At 33.9% G+C, this 19,308-nt stretch overlaps 2 protein-coding genes across 2 annotated transcripts; one reads left to right on the forward strand and one right to left on the reverse strand.

The window, feature by feature from the left end:
* Positions 1-287: 287 nt before the first annotated feature.
* LOC130974008 (disease resistance protein RPV1-like) lies at positions 288-5,867 on the forward strand. Its single transcript, XM_057898713.1, has 5 exons — positions 288-866; positions 952-2,035; positions 2,133-2,429; positions 2,514-4,857; positions 5,406-5,867. The coding sequence occupies exons 1-4, from the start codon at positions 310-312 to the stop codon at positions 4,563-4,565; spliced, it is 3,990 nt and encodes a 1,329-aa protein (XP_057754696.1). The 5' UTR covers positions 288-309; the 3' UTR covers positions 4,566-4,857; positions 5,406-5,867.
* On the reverse strand, positions 5,837-8,977 carry LOC130974924 (uncharacterized protein At4g19900; the record flags this gene model as incomplete). Its single annotated transcript, XM_057899762.1, has 5 exons — positions 5,837-6,477; positions 6,606-6,800; positions 6,988-7,125; positions 7,329-7,478; positions 7,569-8,977. Coding segments are annotated over 5 exons (2,079 nt in total), but the record flags the coding sequence as incomplete, so codon positions are not given.
* Between the last annotated feature and the right edge of the window lie 10,331 nt (positions 8,978-19,308).

The following is a 19,308-nucleotide window of genomic DNA, read 5'->3' on the forward strand; positions in this document are numbered from 1 at the left end:
TTCACCACTTGTAAATTCTTATTTCTTACTACTGAGTTAAAATATAAGACTTCAAAAATACATATGATATAAGATTAGGTAGTTAATGGCATGCAAAAATTTAACATAAGGGATTCATTCTAACTTCTTTGCAATTTTAGAAAGAGTTGAAAAAATCATCCAAAAAAAGTTAGTTGAAGTGGAAGTTGACTTTTGACTTTTCTTATTGACAGTTGACTATTCTTGCTCAAACATAAACTCTATTCCACTAACTAACTATTCTGATTAACACCTATTTGCAACAGAATTTGTTCTTACAACAATTGCAGCATGCTTGTTAGTAGCGGCAATAGCCAAAGACACAGACAAATCTCATGTCCACCAAGAATGGCTTACCGGACACTGCCATCTATGGCTGCTTCATCGTCATCTTCATCTTCCAAAAAACACGATGTTTTTATCAGTTTTAGAGGCGAGGACACACGCAACAACTTCACAAGCCATCTTTGTGCTGCTCTTAACCAAAGCAAGATACAAGTCTTCATAGACAACAGAATTTCCAAGGGAGATGAGAACTCTTCCTCAATCTTCAAAGCCATAAGCGATTCCAATGTGTCCGTGGTTGTTCTGTCAAAGGACTACGCTTCCTCGACGTGGTGCATGCGTGAACTCACCAAAATACTCGAGCAAAAGAGACATGGTAAGGGCCACATTGTGGTACCTGTGTTCTATAAGATTGACTCTTCACATGTTAGGAAGCAGATTGGCACTTACAAGAAAGCATTTGAGAAACATGAGAGAGATGTCAAACACAACATTCTGCTGAAATGGAAAGCTGCTCTCACTGAAGTAGCCAATTTAGTTGGGTGGGATTCACAGAATTACAGGTAATAAATCTTTCATTCATTATTTCTTTCTTCTCTTTAGTTATCTCTAAATATGCTTGTGGTGCCATTCCTTTATGCATGATAGGATCGAATCTGAACTCGTTGAGGAAGTTGTCAAAGATGTTATGCAAAAACTGAATTGCATATATCCCCCTGAAGTGAAAGATCTTGTTGGAATTGACCAAAATCTTGCTCCCATTAAATCCTTGTTGAGAATCAGGTCAAGAGAAGTTCGAATAATAGGAATTTGGGGCATGGGCGGAATAGGTAAAACAACCATTGCCAAAGCCTTGTTTTCCAAACTATCTTCTCAATATGAAGGTAGCTGCTTCTTGGAGAATGTAAGGGAAGAATCAGAACAGCATTTGCTGAATAAACTTCTTTCTGAGGTACTAGAGGATGCAAATCACTATTTCGGCACACCTATAGCAAGATCCACCTTTGTTATGAGGAGGCTTAGCCGAAAAAAGGTGTTAATAGTGCTTGATGATGTTGACAATCTGAAGAAGCTCGAAGATCTTGCTGCAAAACATAATTTCTTGGGACCAGGCAGTAGAGTCATTGTCACGACTAGAGATAAGCATGTCCTTAGCAAAGGGGTCGATGAAATATACGAGGTCAAAGGATTGCCCCTTCATCATGCTATTCAGCTTTTTAGTTTAAATGCCTTTGACAAAAGCTATCCTGAATCAGGTTTTGTGATGCTATCTAAAATGGTGGTTGATTATGCAAATGGCAATCCATTGGCTTTAAAAGTTTTAGGCTCATTCCTTCATTCTAGAAATCTGCAACAATGGAACAGTGCTCTGAGAAAACTCACAAAATTTCCAAATACAGAGATTCAGAATGTGTTGAGGTGGAGTTATGATGGATTAGATGATGATGAACAGAAGAATATGTTTCTGGACATTGCATGCTTTTTCCAAGGAGAGAAGAAAGAAACTGTTACACGGCTACTTGATATTTGTGGTTTCTATGCAGATATTGGGATAAGAATCCTGCAGGACAAAGCTCTAATAACATTTTCAGATGCAAATGAATTACACATGCATGATTTGACACAAGAAATGGGTTTGGAAATTGTTCGTCAGGAATCAACCAAAGACCCTGGAAGGCGCAGCCGGTTGTGGGATCCCGAGGAAATCTATGATGTACTGAAAAATGATAGGGTAAGAAATTGATGAACTTACTTCCCTTGCAAAGAACATTATACCTGTTTCAAAATCCGGCTTTCTATTGACTAACTTTCTAATTTTTGCTTTCTAGGGAAGTGATGCAGTTGAAGGCATAATGTTAGATGTGTCTCAAATAAGAGTCTTGAACTTGAGCTATGAGAGCTTCTCAAGGATGACCAGTCTAAGATTCATCAAATTCTATATGGGTAGGGGTAGGACATGCAATCTGTTCCTTCTTTCAGGTCTTGAATCATTGTCTAGTAAATTGAGGTACCTCCAATGGGATGGATACCCTTCCAAGTCTTTGCCATCGACCTTTTCTCCGGACAACCTTGTTGTGCTTTCCATGATGGGAAGCCATGTTGAAAAACTATGGGATGGAGTTAAGGTAGTTTCTTGTATCATACACAAGAAGGTCAAGTTGAATATTTTGTTATTAAACCCTTACAATTCACTATTTTTGTTGTTGCAGAGTCTTCCAAGCTTGAAAGAGATCAACCTTCGCGCCTGCAGCAATTTAACCAATCTCCCCGACTTATCTCTAGCGCCAAATCTTGAAAGGGTAGATCTTTCTCTTTGTACAAGTCTGCTTTGTGTTCCCACATCTATCAAGTATACCAACAAACTTCTTTTGTTTAACCTGGAATCCTGCAAAAATCTGAAGAGTCTTCCAAGAAACATTCACTTATTTTCTCTTCAAATGTTCATTCTCAAAGGCTGTTCAAGTCTTGATGAGTTTTCATTGACTTCAGAGAACATGACACGCCTGGACTTAAGAGGGACGGATATTGAACATTTTCCAGAATCACTTTGGCAACTTCTTAACCAGCTGGTTTACTTGAATCTGGAATCCTGTGCTAAGCTTAAGAGTCTCACAAGCAACATTCACTTGGTATCTCTACAAAGGCTCAATCTTAGAGATTGTTCAAGCCTTGAAGTTTTCTCTGTGACTTCGGAGAACATGGAATACCTGAATTTGGGAGGAACATCAATCAAAGGATTGCCAACATCAATTTGGCGAAACAATAAGCTTTTTACTTTGGTTCTTCATTCCTGTAAAAGACTTGTGAATTTTCCAGACAAGCCGAAACTTGGTGAATTGTCTCTTACTTTCAATGAGCAAAACTCTTTTGAAGGTCCAACTGTGGATGAACCATGGAATTTGTCATCCTTATCAGATTTATCACTGAAAGGAAGCGGTATTGTGAACTTACCTGCAAGCATCAAAGATCTTCCAAGACTGAAAAAACTTACCTTGATGGATTGCAAGAAGCTTCGGTCTCTACCAAGCCTTCCATCATCTTTGGAAGACTTATCCCTTGATGAAAGAAATATTGATTTTTTACCTGTAAATATCAAAGATCTTTCTCATTTGAAAAAGCTTACCATAATTAACAAGAAGAGGCAGTTTTCTCCACCGGAGCTTCCACCATCCTTGAAAGATATATTCCTAAATGAAAGTAAAGTTGATTCCTTGCTTCTGAGCATGAAAGATCTTTCTCATCCACAAAAGTTTCCTCTGATAAAGTGTAACTGGCTTCATCCTCTACTTGAGTTTCCGCCATGTTTGGAAGATTTATCAATAAATGAAAGCAATATTGAGTGCCTGCCAGTTAGCATAAAAGATCTTTCTCACCTGAGAAAACTATCCTTAATAGAGTGCCAGAGGCTTCGGTACTTGCCAGAGCTTCCCCGATCTTTAGAACATCTGTCTGTAAATGGCTGTAACATTGAGAGCTTGCCAAGGAACATCAAAGATCTTTCTCATTTGCAAACCATTACCTTAGTCGATTGCAAGAGGCTCCGGTCTGTACCAGAACTTCCACCATGCCTGCAATCTTTTTGTGCAGCAGATTGCAGATCACTTGAGATTGTTCCAAGTTCAAAGACTATCTTGATGGAAGAGAGGATTGCCTTTTATTACAATTGCATAAACTTGGATCAGAATTCGCGCAACAACATCATTGCAGATGCCCCCTTCGAGGCAGCTTTTGCTTCCTTGAAAGAAAGAACACCTCTTGGTCCTCTGATATCCATATGTCTGCCAGGAATTGAAATCCCAGACTGGTTCAGCTACCAAACACCGAATTCTGCATTGAACATAGAAATTCCTCAACGGTGGTTCATTGATTCGAAGTTCTTAGGCTTTGCTCTATGCCTTGTAATTGGTGGTTCTCATCAAAACAGCAACGAAGGCTATGATCCAGATATTAATTGTTATCACTTTGTAAAGCCTGCTGGCAACTCTGATCCCAATGATCGCTTTCTTGGACATTGCACAACTATAATGCAGGTGCCGTGGGGTTTCAATTCAGATCATATATTCATATGCTACTATCCAGCTTTCAATGTTCCCATCATGCAAGATTTCAAGGACTTAGCCAAGTACTATGATGCAAACAGCCTGAATCTCAGAGTCATTTTTAAATTTAAGGGTCCATCTCAAAGGTTGGACCTTGTGAAGAAGTGTGGAGTCAGACCACTATTGATTGCTAATACTAAAAGGTTTCACATTGAGACTTGAAAGTAAACTACAACCTGAAGGAAAAAGGCAATCAGAAAGTGAAACTGGGAATTTTGATGAGAGAACCAATGTGGGATTGGTTGAGATTTCTTGCTGGAGACCCTCTTCATGGGACCTCCATCGGATCAGAGCATTTAGTTGGGTTCCAACTTCCAAGTAGTAGGGCCCGGATGTCGGTGGTTCAATGGGGACAGAAAAAGAAAGAGACTAAGAGAAAGTAGCACAACCTGAGGCAACAGAAGGAAATTCTGTCCAGTGGTTGCTGATCAATACAGCTATTCTTGAAGCCAAGGTATGCTACTTACCCCTTTAGATCAGTTTCCAACCATTTTAGTTCTCTAGCATCAGTTAGTCCTGCAGTTCATGATTTTAATAAAGTAATAGTAATAATTAAGGATTATTGAGTCACAACTGAGAGAATAATAGATACTAATATGTTTAAAGCAACTATGCTAAATATTTTCTACTACTTTGATCCATAAAGAAAATGATAAAGACATTTATCACTGACAAGGCATATGTATATAGACAGGCATAATTGCAGTAACCACTTATCACTGCACAAAAACCTTCTTGGTACTCAATGGGCCATTTGGTGACTTCTTATCATTCTTTAACAGAACTTAATTATCATATTAACAGTCTTCAAGTATTGAACATATTACAAAAAAAGCATGCTAGTTTTCAGAATTAATTATATATAATCCATTTGGTTTTCAAGCTAGGAAGATGGTGAAGTACAAGTGAACTAGGGTAGATACTTTAGGGAGACATTTCTTGAGAAATAATACGCTATTCATTTCTGAGTTCTGAGCAGTTGTTATATTTTGGTTGGTACAGATCTGACTTCACATGTTGAACGAAAAAGAAGCTATACTATGGGAGTTCCAATTACAGATAAAGCTGCAGATGAGGCACACACTTCTGTTAATCAAGCTTTTGGAGTATATTTATTTATTATTTTCATGCTTGTTGATTCCTTCCCCTGGTAGAAAAAAGATACAAAAATTTGCAAACCCTCCATGGATTTCTTCTAATTGACTCAAATAAATGCTAACCATTTCTTCCCCCAAATGGCATTCTCTCCTCCTATTTTCAAGGAAAGAGGCTAAGCCCCTTCTAAATGTAATCAAACTTGTCTCAACTCTCAACTACTGCAACTGCTATTTCCTGTAGTAAATCCTGAATCCTCTTTAGGTTGATAGTCTACCTCTACCGTTAAAAGAGTAAGGACATTATTATGTGGCAAAATTGAACTTAGAATTTAGAAATATTAGAAGATCAAAGCCAGTAATATATATAGAGACAAATATGGCTTACTCTTGACAATAACATCTTGCTTGCTTTCTTCACTAGCTAAATATCACTTAGATACTGCAGTTCCGCCAAAACCTTGCAGGGATGAACCATGCATCTCTATGCACACTACATCTTGAATTACAATAAATTAAAATACACGAGCATTAGATAATGCTGGTTGTAGTATACTAAATCTAAAACCTTTTCAGTATATTTTATCCCTCTTCCCCTAACGAACTTCAATCAACTATATCTCCGCAACTTATACAACAAAATTGTACAAGAGAACCAGCTGGTGTCTTCTGAACTGCAATGCTAAGAGCAATAATATGGCTACAAGAACAAAATGTTAGCCAAAGATCCACAGATTTTCTGACATGTACTGCTGTAGGGAAGCTCCAAACAGGATTGGTGTAATCCAGCATTTTACAGTAATTCTGAGCATCTGAGACAAGCACGATTCATAAGCCTATTCACGAGGCTATTGGGTTCTGGAATGAGAGCATATGTCAAGTGGTTCCAGAAATGAAAGGCTAATGACTTGTGCAGTATACTTTCTAGCAGAGCATCTTGCCATGCTTTCTGAGTCTCTGTTTCTGGGGCGCTAAAGAATCTGTATACAGTTAATCCAGTTAAGGTACAAAAGCACAAACAAGAGAGAGATGGGAGAAGAGGGGGGAGGGGATACAATAAATGATAAGTCAATAATCCATTAACAATCGAGAGAAATGGTTAAGCGACCTTGTGATATCCTGCGGACTGATTGGGAAGAAGATATAAGAGGGTTCCACTTTCAACTCCAACTGTTTAACAGATTTATTCTCTTTCCCCAAAAATTGTTTTGCAACCCTTGTTAAAAGATCAGCACCATTCCCTCTCAAACTGGTATCATCATATGTCCTATAGAACTCTTCCAAACACTCTTTCATGAACAGACTGCAAAGAACCAGAAATGAAATCTCAATGTGTCATACTACTTGCATTTGAAAGTTGAAACTTTCATTCAACTTAATCAAAACATGCATGACCACAGGATTTTGGATGTTCATTTCGAGAATACCTAGGATATCATGCTAAAAAAAATCGAAAACATTATGACGAGTTAAAAGCCAGCTAGCAATACCTGTGCTTTTCAAAGGCCATAACAGCACCATTCAAAACTTTTTCAGCTTCAAAATCATCCTCCATACCCAGAGAATTGTTAAGGAAATATATTGGCTTCAAAACTATGATATCCGAGTCCAGATAGATCCCACCATACCTGATAAAACAAAAGAAAAGTATCTCCACTTTAAGTGATCGTTTTCATTATGTTATTCACCAGAGAGAGGGAGACAGAACACCAGAAGTACCCAGCTCACAGCTTAGTCTAATTAATACTTAGAGATGTCGAATTAAATACCATCAACATGTCCAATGCATCATAAAATAAGCACGGAGCCCAACAAAATTGGGCAAACTTACCTGTAGAGAGCTACAAGACGGATAAGCTCGCTGTAATGAGTAGCATAGAACTTAGTCTTTCTCCATTCAAACCAAACCGACGAAAAAATGTGAGCCGGTGTACCCTTCAGCAGCTCATCAAGATTTGGCATGACAATAGTAACTTTGTAACTGAGAAAAATAAATAACAGCTTAGCTAAAAGTTTCTGATATTGAAAATCACACAAGGAATATAGTCACTAAGGAAGGAAGGATAAGTACCCATCTTTGACGAAGGTATCTTTGAAGAAATCGAGCTCCATTGTCTCCGAGAATACCACAACACAGGCATCAGGGTGGTGAAAGAGCAAGCTCTCAAGGCCACGCTGATGCCGGACACTGTACATCCAAGGCGGCGAATTCCATACCATGAACACCCTCATACTGCATTTCCCCTTCCCGAAAAAAGCTTCCATAAACTTGGTAAACGACAAATTCACGGGCAATCCAGGGTAGTACCCCCAAGTCTTACCATCAGCATAGACATGATCCCTCCCAAAATCCACACTCTTGCCTTTCCTACTATTACTTGCACTCACTGAAAGAACCTTGCCTGTCAAATCCCCACCAACATCACTCACATGTTCCTCTACAGATTCATTCCCATCATTCAAAGTCCTACGCTCTGCACCTCCTTTGATCCCACCACTCATCCTATTTGTTCTTAACTCTCTCCTATCACTCTTCAAACTATCTACATTATTGTAATTTTTGTTGTTGTTAATGGAGAGGAGAACCTTCTTACTGGTGAGCGGCGGCGCCTTCTTGAACTCGTTCAGCCACAGTTTCTGCACGATCCTATCACCCCTGGTGAACCCAGAAGCACCAACACCATCCGGATCTTGAAGAAGTGGATTGTTGTTCGGATTCAGAACTTCAAAATTTGACCTAAACATTCTATCCTTCCTCAAAAAGACACTCTTTTTTTCGAACCAATCACCCCAACCTTTCCTGAGAGGGGAAGTGCTTCGAATCAGAAGCGCGTCTTCGATGGCGGTTACCTGAGCAGCCAATCTCCTAACGTCGTCGTCGACGGGGAGGTCGTCGGAGCCAAACGCGGCCTTAGCGCGATCATCCCGTCCGGATCCGACGGTGGCGAAGTGGAGAATGTGATTGTGGGTTTGTGGATCGGAAAATTGGTGGATGTTACGAGGGGTTTTGAAGCTGCGGCGGAGGGAGGCGGAGAGAGGGTCATAGAAGTAGCCAGCAGAGGAGAGGGGATCGGTCGTGTCGAGGGAGGGGTCGGGGTTCTGGTCGTCGAAGTCGAGCTCGTCGATGGGGTCGTCGGAGGTGAGGTCGTCAGGGGTGGAATCGGAGAGGAGGGAGGGGGAAGGAGGGGTGCGGCGGAGGTGGGAGGAGTGAGGGTGGGTGAGGGAGAGGCGGGAGTAGAGGAGAGAGACGGAGAGGAGGAGGAGGAGGGCAGAGATGACGGCGCAGAGGTAGGCGGCGTAAGGGGAGCGGCGGCGGGATCGGAGCATTTTGATTTGGAAGTTGAAAGTGAAATGAGTAATGACTGACTGACCGACTACATTTGATTTGTTGGACTGTCTCTGATTCTGAATCTCTGACCTCTCTCTCAGTCTCTGTCTTCCTTTTTCATTTTTTTCTTTCGATTTCGGAGCTGCTAAATGGTAATGTTGTTATGTTATTGTAATGCCACCTCAGTTGCCTAACAGTTAACAAACTGTATTTCAACTTTCAAGTCTCAATTTGAACTACTCATCCTTGTCCCCTTCTTGAAGGGAATGAATAATAATTAATAAGCAATCAGATTCTGTTAGACTATATAGCTTGTATCTCATCCTTGTAAACCTCAACTCAAGATAATATACACAATATGCAGTTCTTTCTCTCTGTTACAATCTCACTCTCAATTTATATCAGAATATAGTATCAGAGCTAGCTATAATCTATGACAAGAACACATTCCGCACCTAGGAACAATTACTTTTGCACACCATTGGAGCAAGCAATCTAAAAGATCATCTCAAACCAGAAAAAATCCCGCCTCAATTCAGCACTGAAGTAGAAAAACAAGTTGGGACAGAATCAGAAAAATATAAAGAATGGAAAACTAGAGATCATTACTTCATGACATGGTTGCTTACATTCATGGATACATCCTTCAAGAACAAAATGCTTGATTGTACCTTTGCCTATCAGGTTTGGCAGAAAATTCAAGAACATTTCTCAGAAGTATCCAAAATTCAGATTAAGCAGCTCAAGTCACAGTTAAAATCAATCAAAATGGAAGGACAATCCACATAAGAATATTTGAAGAAAATCCAAAAGGTTGTAGATTCTCTTGTATCTGTTGGCTATGAATTATCTTTGGAAGATCATATTAAAGCAATTTCAGAAAAAATTAAGTGAGGAGCATGCACTGTTCTTATCATTAGTTATGTGAAAGTCAGATTTCTTAGCCTTGTAGAAGTAGAATCTTTGCTTCTTGGTCATGAAAACATGATCGAAAGCTTCAAAAAACAGGAACAAAGTATAATTCAATCAAATTTTACAGAAACTACTTATTCTTATAGAAATTCTGCTAGTAGAAGATTTTCTGGAAGGAGAGGCAATAGTTGTGGTTCTCGTTTTCCAAATTCTCCTCCCCAAAGAATTCAATGCCAAGTTTGTGGGAAGCTTGGACATTTTACATTTTCATGCTTTCACTGGTTTGATCAGCAATTTCAACCCAACTCTTTCAAGATAATTCCAACAATATGCAAAGAACCTAGCATGCCCCTCCACCATCTTCATTCCATAACCCAAGAGCATATATGGTTACTCCTTCTTCAATGTCAGAAAGCTCCTGGTATCCAGAGATAGAAGCATCTCATCACATAACTCCAGAACAAACCAATCTTTTTACTGCCTCATAATTTATAGGTTTAGATCAAATTTTATTAGGTAATGGTTTAGGTACAAAAATTTCACATGTTGGACATAGTTTCTTGATTTCTTTAGACAAAAAAAATTTGATTAGTGTACAAAAGTTTGCTGAGGATAATTGTTGTGCTTTTGAATTTCATGCCAATTGCTATTTTGTTAAATCACATGACACGGGAGAAATTCTACTGTGTGAAGTCCCTACGAATGGAGTTTATGCTTTTTAACGTGCTGCTATTGCTTATGCTCAAACAAATAATTCTGATGTTACACAATGTGTTTCTAATTTTGGTAGTAAATCAGATTCAGCTAGCAAAGATCTTAGTGTGTCCACTACTATATGTAATTCTTCTATGTCTAATGGTGTTTCTGTTTCAGTTCCTAGAGTTTTTAGTAGTAAACACTCTCTCTCATCCCTTTGCACAATAGGTTAGGCTATGCTTCTTACAGAACTTTTAAGACAGTTCTCAAATCTTGTAATATACCTATTTCAAGTTCTGATATTAATATAAACAATTTGTGTGAATTTTGTTGAATGGCAAAAATGCATGTTCTTCCATTTAATGCACCTCTAGACATGATATATACTGATCTTTCGAGACCAGCTCCCACTTTATCTCATCATGGTTTTCATTATTATTATGTGTTCTTTGTAGATACATTTACTCACTATACATTTTTTTTTCTTGCAAATTAAGTCACAGGTCTTGCAAACTTTCCTTCAATACAAGATTCAAATGGAAACATTCATTGGATTTAAAGGTAGAATCCCTTCAATATGATCATGCTAGAAAATATCTATCTCAAATTTTTATTTCTTTTTTTATTAAACATGACACCATTAATTTGTAGATTTTTTTGCCCATATACACATCAACAAATGAGCATAAGTATAGACATATAGTTGAGGTTAGTTTATCCATGTTAGCTAGAGCTTCAATTTTAATTAAACACTAGAGTGAGACTTGTGTAATGTGTGGGATAGTAAACTAATAATAGTATATAGTATATTTTAATAAGTATTATATAATTTAAAAATTAATTAAAATATATGTAAATTAATATTAAATTTAATTGTGTTTTTTATTTAAAATATTTTGTAATACAAAATTTTTTTATATTGAAATTGTACATAGTAACATTTTTATTTGTTTTTATTTTTATATTTATTTTTAGTTGACGAACTTAATCTTCTATGATATATACTTTTTTTGTTAATTTTAAGTTATTTTTTTATTATTCTTGTCATATGTTCTTATGAGGATATATTCTTTTTGAACGGTTGATTTGTATGTATTTTCTATTATTGTTTTTGTTCTATTCTTGTATGTATAAATGAGCAATATAAATGAATGTTTTAAATAATTGAAATTTTTATAGCATTACCTGTTTTATTTGTTGTAATAGGAATTGATCTTTAGTATTTTTTTTGTTGGAATAAATGTTTTGGTAATCATGTATCGTTGTTGTGAAGATTTTTTTCTATTCAAATTTTTATTTTTTGTTGTCATATTAGGTATATGATATTTGCATTATTATATATGTAAATAAAAAATAAATTGTATATTTATTTTTTTACTCTTTAAATATTAATTTCATTCTTTGTATTTTTGTAGTTTTCTTTTGACATCTATTTGTTCTCCTTTTCCTATTGTATGCAATTTTTTAATGACATCTACAATAATAAGAATAAAAGTTTTCATAATATTTATTATATATATATATATATATATATATATATATATATTGAATAAGTTATTTTTAATAAGATTAATTTAAATTGTATATATAAAGTAAAAATATATATTAATATTTTTTTTGACTCACCATGTCTCAAATGACACAAACTCAAAATAATATTGAAAAATGTTTAAAAATTCTTTGATTTCGTTCACAACAATTATGAGTAAAAAGTATACTTTTATTGTATTATTAATTAGTCTATACAAATTATTTGTATATTTTATTTTTAAATTTTTTATGATATAAAATTTTTTCTCATATACAATTACATGAAGAGGTATTTTCTGGTGTTAGTAAATCATAATTATAACTTAGTAAAGAAAAAGTATAATTATAAGGATTTTAAAATATAATTATATGTAAAATATTGCTAAAAAAGTATAAATACTAAAAATAATAAGAGTGTTTTTCGTTTTCAAAATGTAATAAGTATTTTTCTTTCGTATCTTATCATCTAATATATATAATCATTTTTAAGCAAATAAGCTCCTCTTCATTTGTTAGTATAAATGCTTTCCATAAAAGAATTACACAAATTTTGATAAACTAATTATCTATTTGTTTAATTTAGTGATATTGTCTAAAAAATGGTGCTCCATTATATAACTTTGACATATTCTATAATTTAAAAATAATTAAAAAAATAGAGTTAGTTAGAGAAAATTGATTGAGAATGAGAACACGAATAATATAATATAAAATTAGAAATTAACTATATGATCATAGTATATTTGAATGTATCTAATAAGAATATTTTGTTATACTTGTAAAAATTTTCAACTATTAATATGGGAGTTTGTGAAATAAAGTAAAATAATGATAAAAGTCTTATCTAAGAGATATAAGTAAGTCAAATAGTATAGAATTTGAGTATTTATAAATTAAAATTTGCTATGATTTATTATTATTGTGACCACTTTATAGATATTTATTGTATTTAATTAGTACTTTATATTTTTATTGAATAATAATATGTAATAAATTTATTAATTATGAGGGTTATAGTTTTAATTGTTTTGTACATGATAACCAAAGTGATAATAAATAAGTTTTTGATTGTATAATTAGTTCTAAAATAATTTATATAATTCTTAAAATAAAAAAGTATATATATATATATATGTAAAGTATTTATTTAAGTAGAATTTTTTGATAAAACATAGAAAAGAAAATCAACTTTTTGTCTATTTAATTTTGATAAATTAGATTTAAATAAAAAAATATAAATATAAAAATAATATGTTGGCACTCAAACAAAGTTTTACTCACAAATTTTACTTCGAAAAATATTTTTTTGTCAAATAAAACTCTACCATCATTTATATAAGTTAAAGAAAATAAAATTATAAAAAATTATGATAAATTCAAATATTTATAATAATTTTTCTTAATATCATTGAATATCAATTAACTTCACAACTTATAATTTAATTTCTAAAATTAAAGAATATAGAGAAATATATAATATATAGGTTATTTGATTTATAACATAAAATATATCAAATAAAATAATATTTTAATAAACATAATTAATAACAAAGAAATAATAGGATAGTTTTTCTTACAAAAATAATTTAATAGTGATATTAAATTTATTAATTAAAAGATAATGCTAATAGAAGTTATTGATCATATTTATTATTAATATTAATTAATTAAAAGATAATCTAATGGAAATTATTGATCAAATTCATTATTAATATTAATTAGAAGGTAATGTTAGTGAAAATTTTTGAATGAATAAAGACAATAAAAAAATTCAAAAATCTAAAAAAATTACACCATAAAGAAAAGAATTAGGTGGCAATAGAGTAATAGATGAGATGTTAACTTTTAATTATAGTAAAATTTGTGTATTAACTTTTATATAAATAAAATAAAACTAGAATAAAATCGTACGATGTGTGGAGCGGTAAATTAATGATAGTATATAATAAATATAAAAAATTACTATGTTTTGTAGAATTAAATTAAATATGTGTAAACTAAAGTTAAATTTGAAAGGTGTTTTATTTAAAATAATTTGTAGTATAAAAGATTTGGATGTTGGAGTTGTACAAAGTGAAATTTTAATTTGGTGGTTTGAATTTTGCATTTGTTTTAGTTGATGGACTTAGTCTTCTTATGTGGTGCTCATCCTCTTTTTTATTTATTGGTTGTTGTTAGAGTTGTTGCTTTTTTCTTTCTGTCGTAGGTTCTTACGAAGGCATGTTCTTTATGAATTGTTGAGTTATATGCACTTTCTATTGTTTTGTTTGTTCCATCTTTACATGTATGTTCTTCTTCCGAAGATGTGTCTTGAATTTGTATGATTTTCTTTCTCCTTAATCTCTTAATGGGTATATGATATTCGTCTGATGATATTAGAGTTGGCGAAATTGGTTCCTATAATCAATGAATAATTTAAATTAGAAATAAAAATGATGTCTTGAATAAGTGATTTTTTTTAGTATTACTTGTTTTATTTGTTGTAATGGTTGTTGATGTTCGATATTTTTGGTTGAAATAAATGTCTTGGTAACAGTGTATTGTGGAGAACTTTCTTTGAGATTAAAATTATTTAGTTTGACTTCAAACATAAGTGTGGGGTTGCATAAATTTTTCAATTGGGGTGTTGCTTCAATGTTATTACTTTTCTGGAGTGTCATTAGATTTGAAGTAGTTGTGCCTAATAATACTTTTGCTTCACCTACAAAAGTTGTTGTAGCACTTTGATATAAAGCCTTTAATTGAATTCTGAACCTAAAATAAGTATTGAGTTAGTAACTAATAATTTGATAGATTGGAGTATGAAAAGTATATAGAATTACCTTATTGTTGGATATTGTGGTGTTTGATTATATGTGCCATAAATGTAGTTGTCTCCTTTTTTAGGAAGAAGTTTGGTAACAAAAAATTTTCAGCCATCATTAGCCAAAACTTTTTATAATTTACTTCATTTATATAACTTAACAACAGTTTTATTTTTTATCCCACTCTCCTATCAATTCACTTATCATATTCTTATCAGTCCCATTTATTAATGATATTAATTATAATATCATATCCCTTATTATTAGGCATTCTTGTAGTCAATACTTAATATTCCCTTTATAATTTGATTTTTATATTTAAGAATACAATAAAGACTAATAATAATTATAAAGAACGGTAATGATAATACGTATTAAATGAGTTAATTGTAATTGATTTTTTGTTTCTATTAAGTCATTTATCATCATTCAATGGAGATATGAAACCTGAAAGCTACCCTATGGTTTTGTTTCCGTTAATTCAATTATTTTCATTCAAAAATCACAAATCTAATACCATTGCAAGCACAATTAGGATAGGTCAAATAATTTTACAAGTCATCTTTATCATTGCAAATAGTATGACATTTGAATTTGATCTTAATACGGTACCTATGACAGAAGATGCTGAAGAATTTGAATAACATACGGACTCACCCGACGAGGTTATTATCAATCAACCAATATCCGAAAATATGAAAAACATCATTAGCTCTGATGAGGTATGGTTATAACTCGGTTTATGATTTGTGTATTTTCTATGTGCAATTATTCTTATACTGTACTATTTAGTGAACTGCCAATTTTAGCACTTTATTTATATGCATAACATTCGTAAAATTCATTCTATATACAATCAATAAGTTCATACGAATAACATCCATAATTACACGAAGTTAACATCCACGTTAACATAAATAACATCCATAATGGCACAAAATTAGCACCTAAAATGACAGTAGTGTGTTTTATTTGTTATACTCGACAGTAAAATTAGCCACTTTTGTTTAGTTAACTATCATGTTGAGTTTCATTTGTTTTTTATTTTTTTTAGGTCATAAACCAACCTATTGGTGATGAGGAGCTAGAGCCCAAATAGGAGATGTGCTTCGGCATGTTAGAAGATGCGCGTGCATATTATTATCGATATGCGTAAGGATTGATTTTGTTGTCAAAATAAGAACCATTGGCTAGGAGACTAAATATGGTCAGAAGGTGTTTGTTAATCAAGCTTTGTATTGTAACAAAGATGGATACCACATATCCCGTGTAAAGGCACCCAAGAGAAGAAAAACAGTGGCCTCAACAAACTGCAAAGCCCGTTGCTATGTAGCATTAGACAAGATGACAGGACAGTGGAGGACTTCTTTAGTAGAGGTATCCCATTCACACCCACTTAATTCGAAACTATCTGCAATGTTCTCAACAAACCGTCAGTTAAGTATGCATGTGAAGGACCTGATACAGCAAAATGACCAAACTAGCATTAGACCGAGTAAGACATACCAGGCACTAGCCAACGCCGCCGGTGGACCTGCCAACCTCACCTTTACAAAGAAGGATGTTAGAATTTACATTAGTCATTACTTACGCATTTCCGGGGATGAGATGGATCCAAAAGCGTTACTTAAGCACTTCTCACAAATGAAGGAGCTTAATCCGAACTTTTTCTTTGAAATAGATGTAGACGAAAATCATAGCCTCAAAAATGTGTTTTGGGTCGATGCTCGGTGTAGAGTTGCATGGAAATATTTTGATGATATCGTGACGTTTGACACTACTTACAAGACTAATAGGCACCAAATTATTATTTTTTTTGTTCGACTTAATTAGATTTTTTCAGCTAAGGCATTTGGATTTTACACCTACGTTACATGTTCTTATATTTTCATTGTTTAGGTACGATATGCCGTTCGAGTCTTTTGTAGGTCTCAACCACTATGGGATGTCTACGCTTCTTGGATGCGCATTATTGTGGAATCAGGAGACTACTACATTTCAATTGCTTTTTCGAACTTGGGTGAAGTGCATGGGAAAGGCCCCGTGTGTGTCATAACAGACCAATGCCTGCAAATGTGCTCTGCGTTAAAGACCACCTTACCAAACGCATGCCATAGATGGTGCATATGGCATTTCCTAAAGAAGATATCATAAAAGCTGTTAGGTTACCGTCGTTTTGATTAACTCAGCACGTGCATGAAGAGGATTATGTGGGAATCCAATTCTAAGGACTCATTTGAGAGAGATTGGCACGATTTTATTCTAGAGTATAACCTCCACAATTCTAGGTGGCTAAACGGTAGTATAATTTCTCGGTTTGTTGCTGCATGTGTTTGGCTTGTTTATATATGTTATTTTATAGTTGATATGAATGTTGCACTTATGGTTTAACTTACACATTTTTTGCATTTTTTGTTTTATTCATTCATTGGCAGATATGTTTGCTGACCGATACATGTGGGTGCCAGTATTTTTCAAGGACAAATTCTAGGCTGGCATGAGGAACACACAGCGTAGTGAGAGCATGCATATAGTTTTTGATAAATATTTAAACAATAAGAGCTTTTTGTTGTAATTTGTTCGCCAATACCAAAACTATCTTATAGATAAGGAGCAAAAGGAGCTTGAGTGTGACGCTACTGCTTTAAGGGTGATCATCCCTTGTGTTTCCAGCTCACCAATAGAGAAACGGTTCCAGAGAGAATATACAAACTCTATATTTTGAGACGTTCAGGATTAATTTATAAAAAAGGCAGATTGTGATATCTCTTTAATCAACCAACATGGAATAAGTACAGTTTGTGAAGTTGCCAACAAAGGATGGTATTTGACATATTAGTGTATAGCAGATACCAAGTCGTCTACTGCTCGCACTCAGTAGAAGTTCAATGTAATTGCTTTATGTTCCAATCGAAATGCTGCAACATTCTTGCTACTATTTTACATTTTTGTGTAACAGCAGTGTCCTCACAGTATATTTTATCCCAATGGAATAAGAATCTCAGGCGGAGACACACACACATCAAGAGTAGCCTTGACATGGACCGTTCTGACGATAGCATGATCATTTTTAGGGAATTGTGTTCTCATTTTTACAATATCGCTCAAGATTTCATGGCTACTCCAGAGGTTGTTGCTATATTGCGTGATACTATGGACAATACTTGGAACAAGCTCAAAGAACACAAGGAATCCGAGCGTCAAGCTACACTTGTACCAAGTGCAATTAACTTGCATACGCGTGATGAGTGCCCCGTTATCATGGATGGGCTACAGGGTCCATGTCGTGTTTCTATGTGAGGTCGTCTGACGACCACCAGACTTGGGGAAGATATGGACAAATATATTAAAAAAAGGGCTCGCAAACACAAGAACACTCCCAATCACAATAAGGTAAATATGAGATCTATCCTTTTTTTCTCTTGATTTGTTTGTTTTAGTGTGTTGATCGGATGATAATTTAGGATGTTATTTTTCAATATGATTTGTGTGTTTAGGAACCTAATGGAAATGAACAACCATCTCCTACCGATGTGGCATCTTCCTACAAAGATACACAATCACCTTGTTCAGAAATGGGAAACAATTTGGCCATGCACTCTGGTTCATTCATGTCACTATTATATTCATTCTGTAACGTCGAACAATCGTGTATGTGTACCTTCTGTTTTTTTATAGCATCATTGATGTCATGTCCATTTATTTATTTTTTTCTCTTTTTTTAATTTTTGTCCACAAGAAGCATTTTTTGGAAGATTTGAAGTTTAACAGTACTACATATCATAAGCTTTAGATTTTAGAAACTACTTTGTACTTTGGTTATGCTTCAATTTTATTTTACGTTATCATGATTTGGTGGTTTAGTGGATTAGTTTTATATTTTTATATACTCAATTTTATTTTTACCTTGTTACAACTTCATATACCATTATTAAATAAAATAAAATAATAGATTTGGGCCAATATTATACAACTTTTTTATTTTTTTAATCTTTTTTACCGTTATTATTTCTTATTAATATTTAGAATAAAAAATGTTTAGCGGATAATTTGATCATGACGATAAATTAGTGCATTACATAAAGTTTAAAATTAAAGTTAGAAATAGCTCGTAAACCAAAAAGCGTATTCGGGCTTTTATTTTTGTTTAAATCCAATAACATCCTCAAGTTTTTTTAAATAACATCCACAATCCATTATTTATTGTCTGAGCATAGACATTTTTAGCCTGGTGTTAAGTATTGATAATTGTAAATTTCATTAGATAATTTTAAATTTCATTTAGCCTGATGTTTGTGTCCACAAATTGTTCAATATTATCATCAGTCAATATTAGCGCCTGCAAACCCACTTTTGATTATTTAAACACCTAAGAAAATAATAAAGAGTGATAACTCATAAATCTAGATTTCGTATATCTTAGTATCTTTTACTGAGGCAATTGTGGAGATAGCTTAATATTAAGTGGGTTAGGACAGATTACACTAACCATTAATCTCGGCGGAATACAGTAAAAATTCATGCAAAACTGATGAGCGGAT

The sequence above is a fragment of the Arachis stenosperma genome, chromosome 4, assembly GCF_014773155.1.
Source record: "Arachis stenosperma cultivar V10309 chromosome 4, arast.V10309.gnm1.PFL2, whole genome shotgun sequence".
In the NCBI taxonomy this organism is placed as follows: Eukaryota; Viridiplantae; Streptophyta; class Magnoliopsida; order Fabales; family Fabaceae; genus Arachis; species Arachis stenosperma.

Bases quoted from the DNA above. Each gene is read 5' to 3' on its own strand.
- LOC130974008 (XM_057898713.1), top strand. From the start codon at position 310: ATGCTTGTTAGTAGCGGCAATAGCCAAAGACACAGACAAATCTCATGT. The intron at 2,036-2,132 runs GTAAGAAATTGA...TTTGCTTTCTAG, and splicing joins ATGTACTGAAAAATGATAGG to GGAAGTGATGCAGTTGAAGG. The intron at 2,430-2,513 runs GTAGTTTCTTGT...TTGTTGTTGCAG, and splicing joins AACTATGGGATGGAGTTAAG to AGTCTTCCAAGCTTGAAAGA.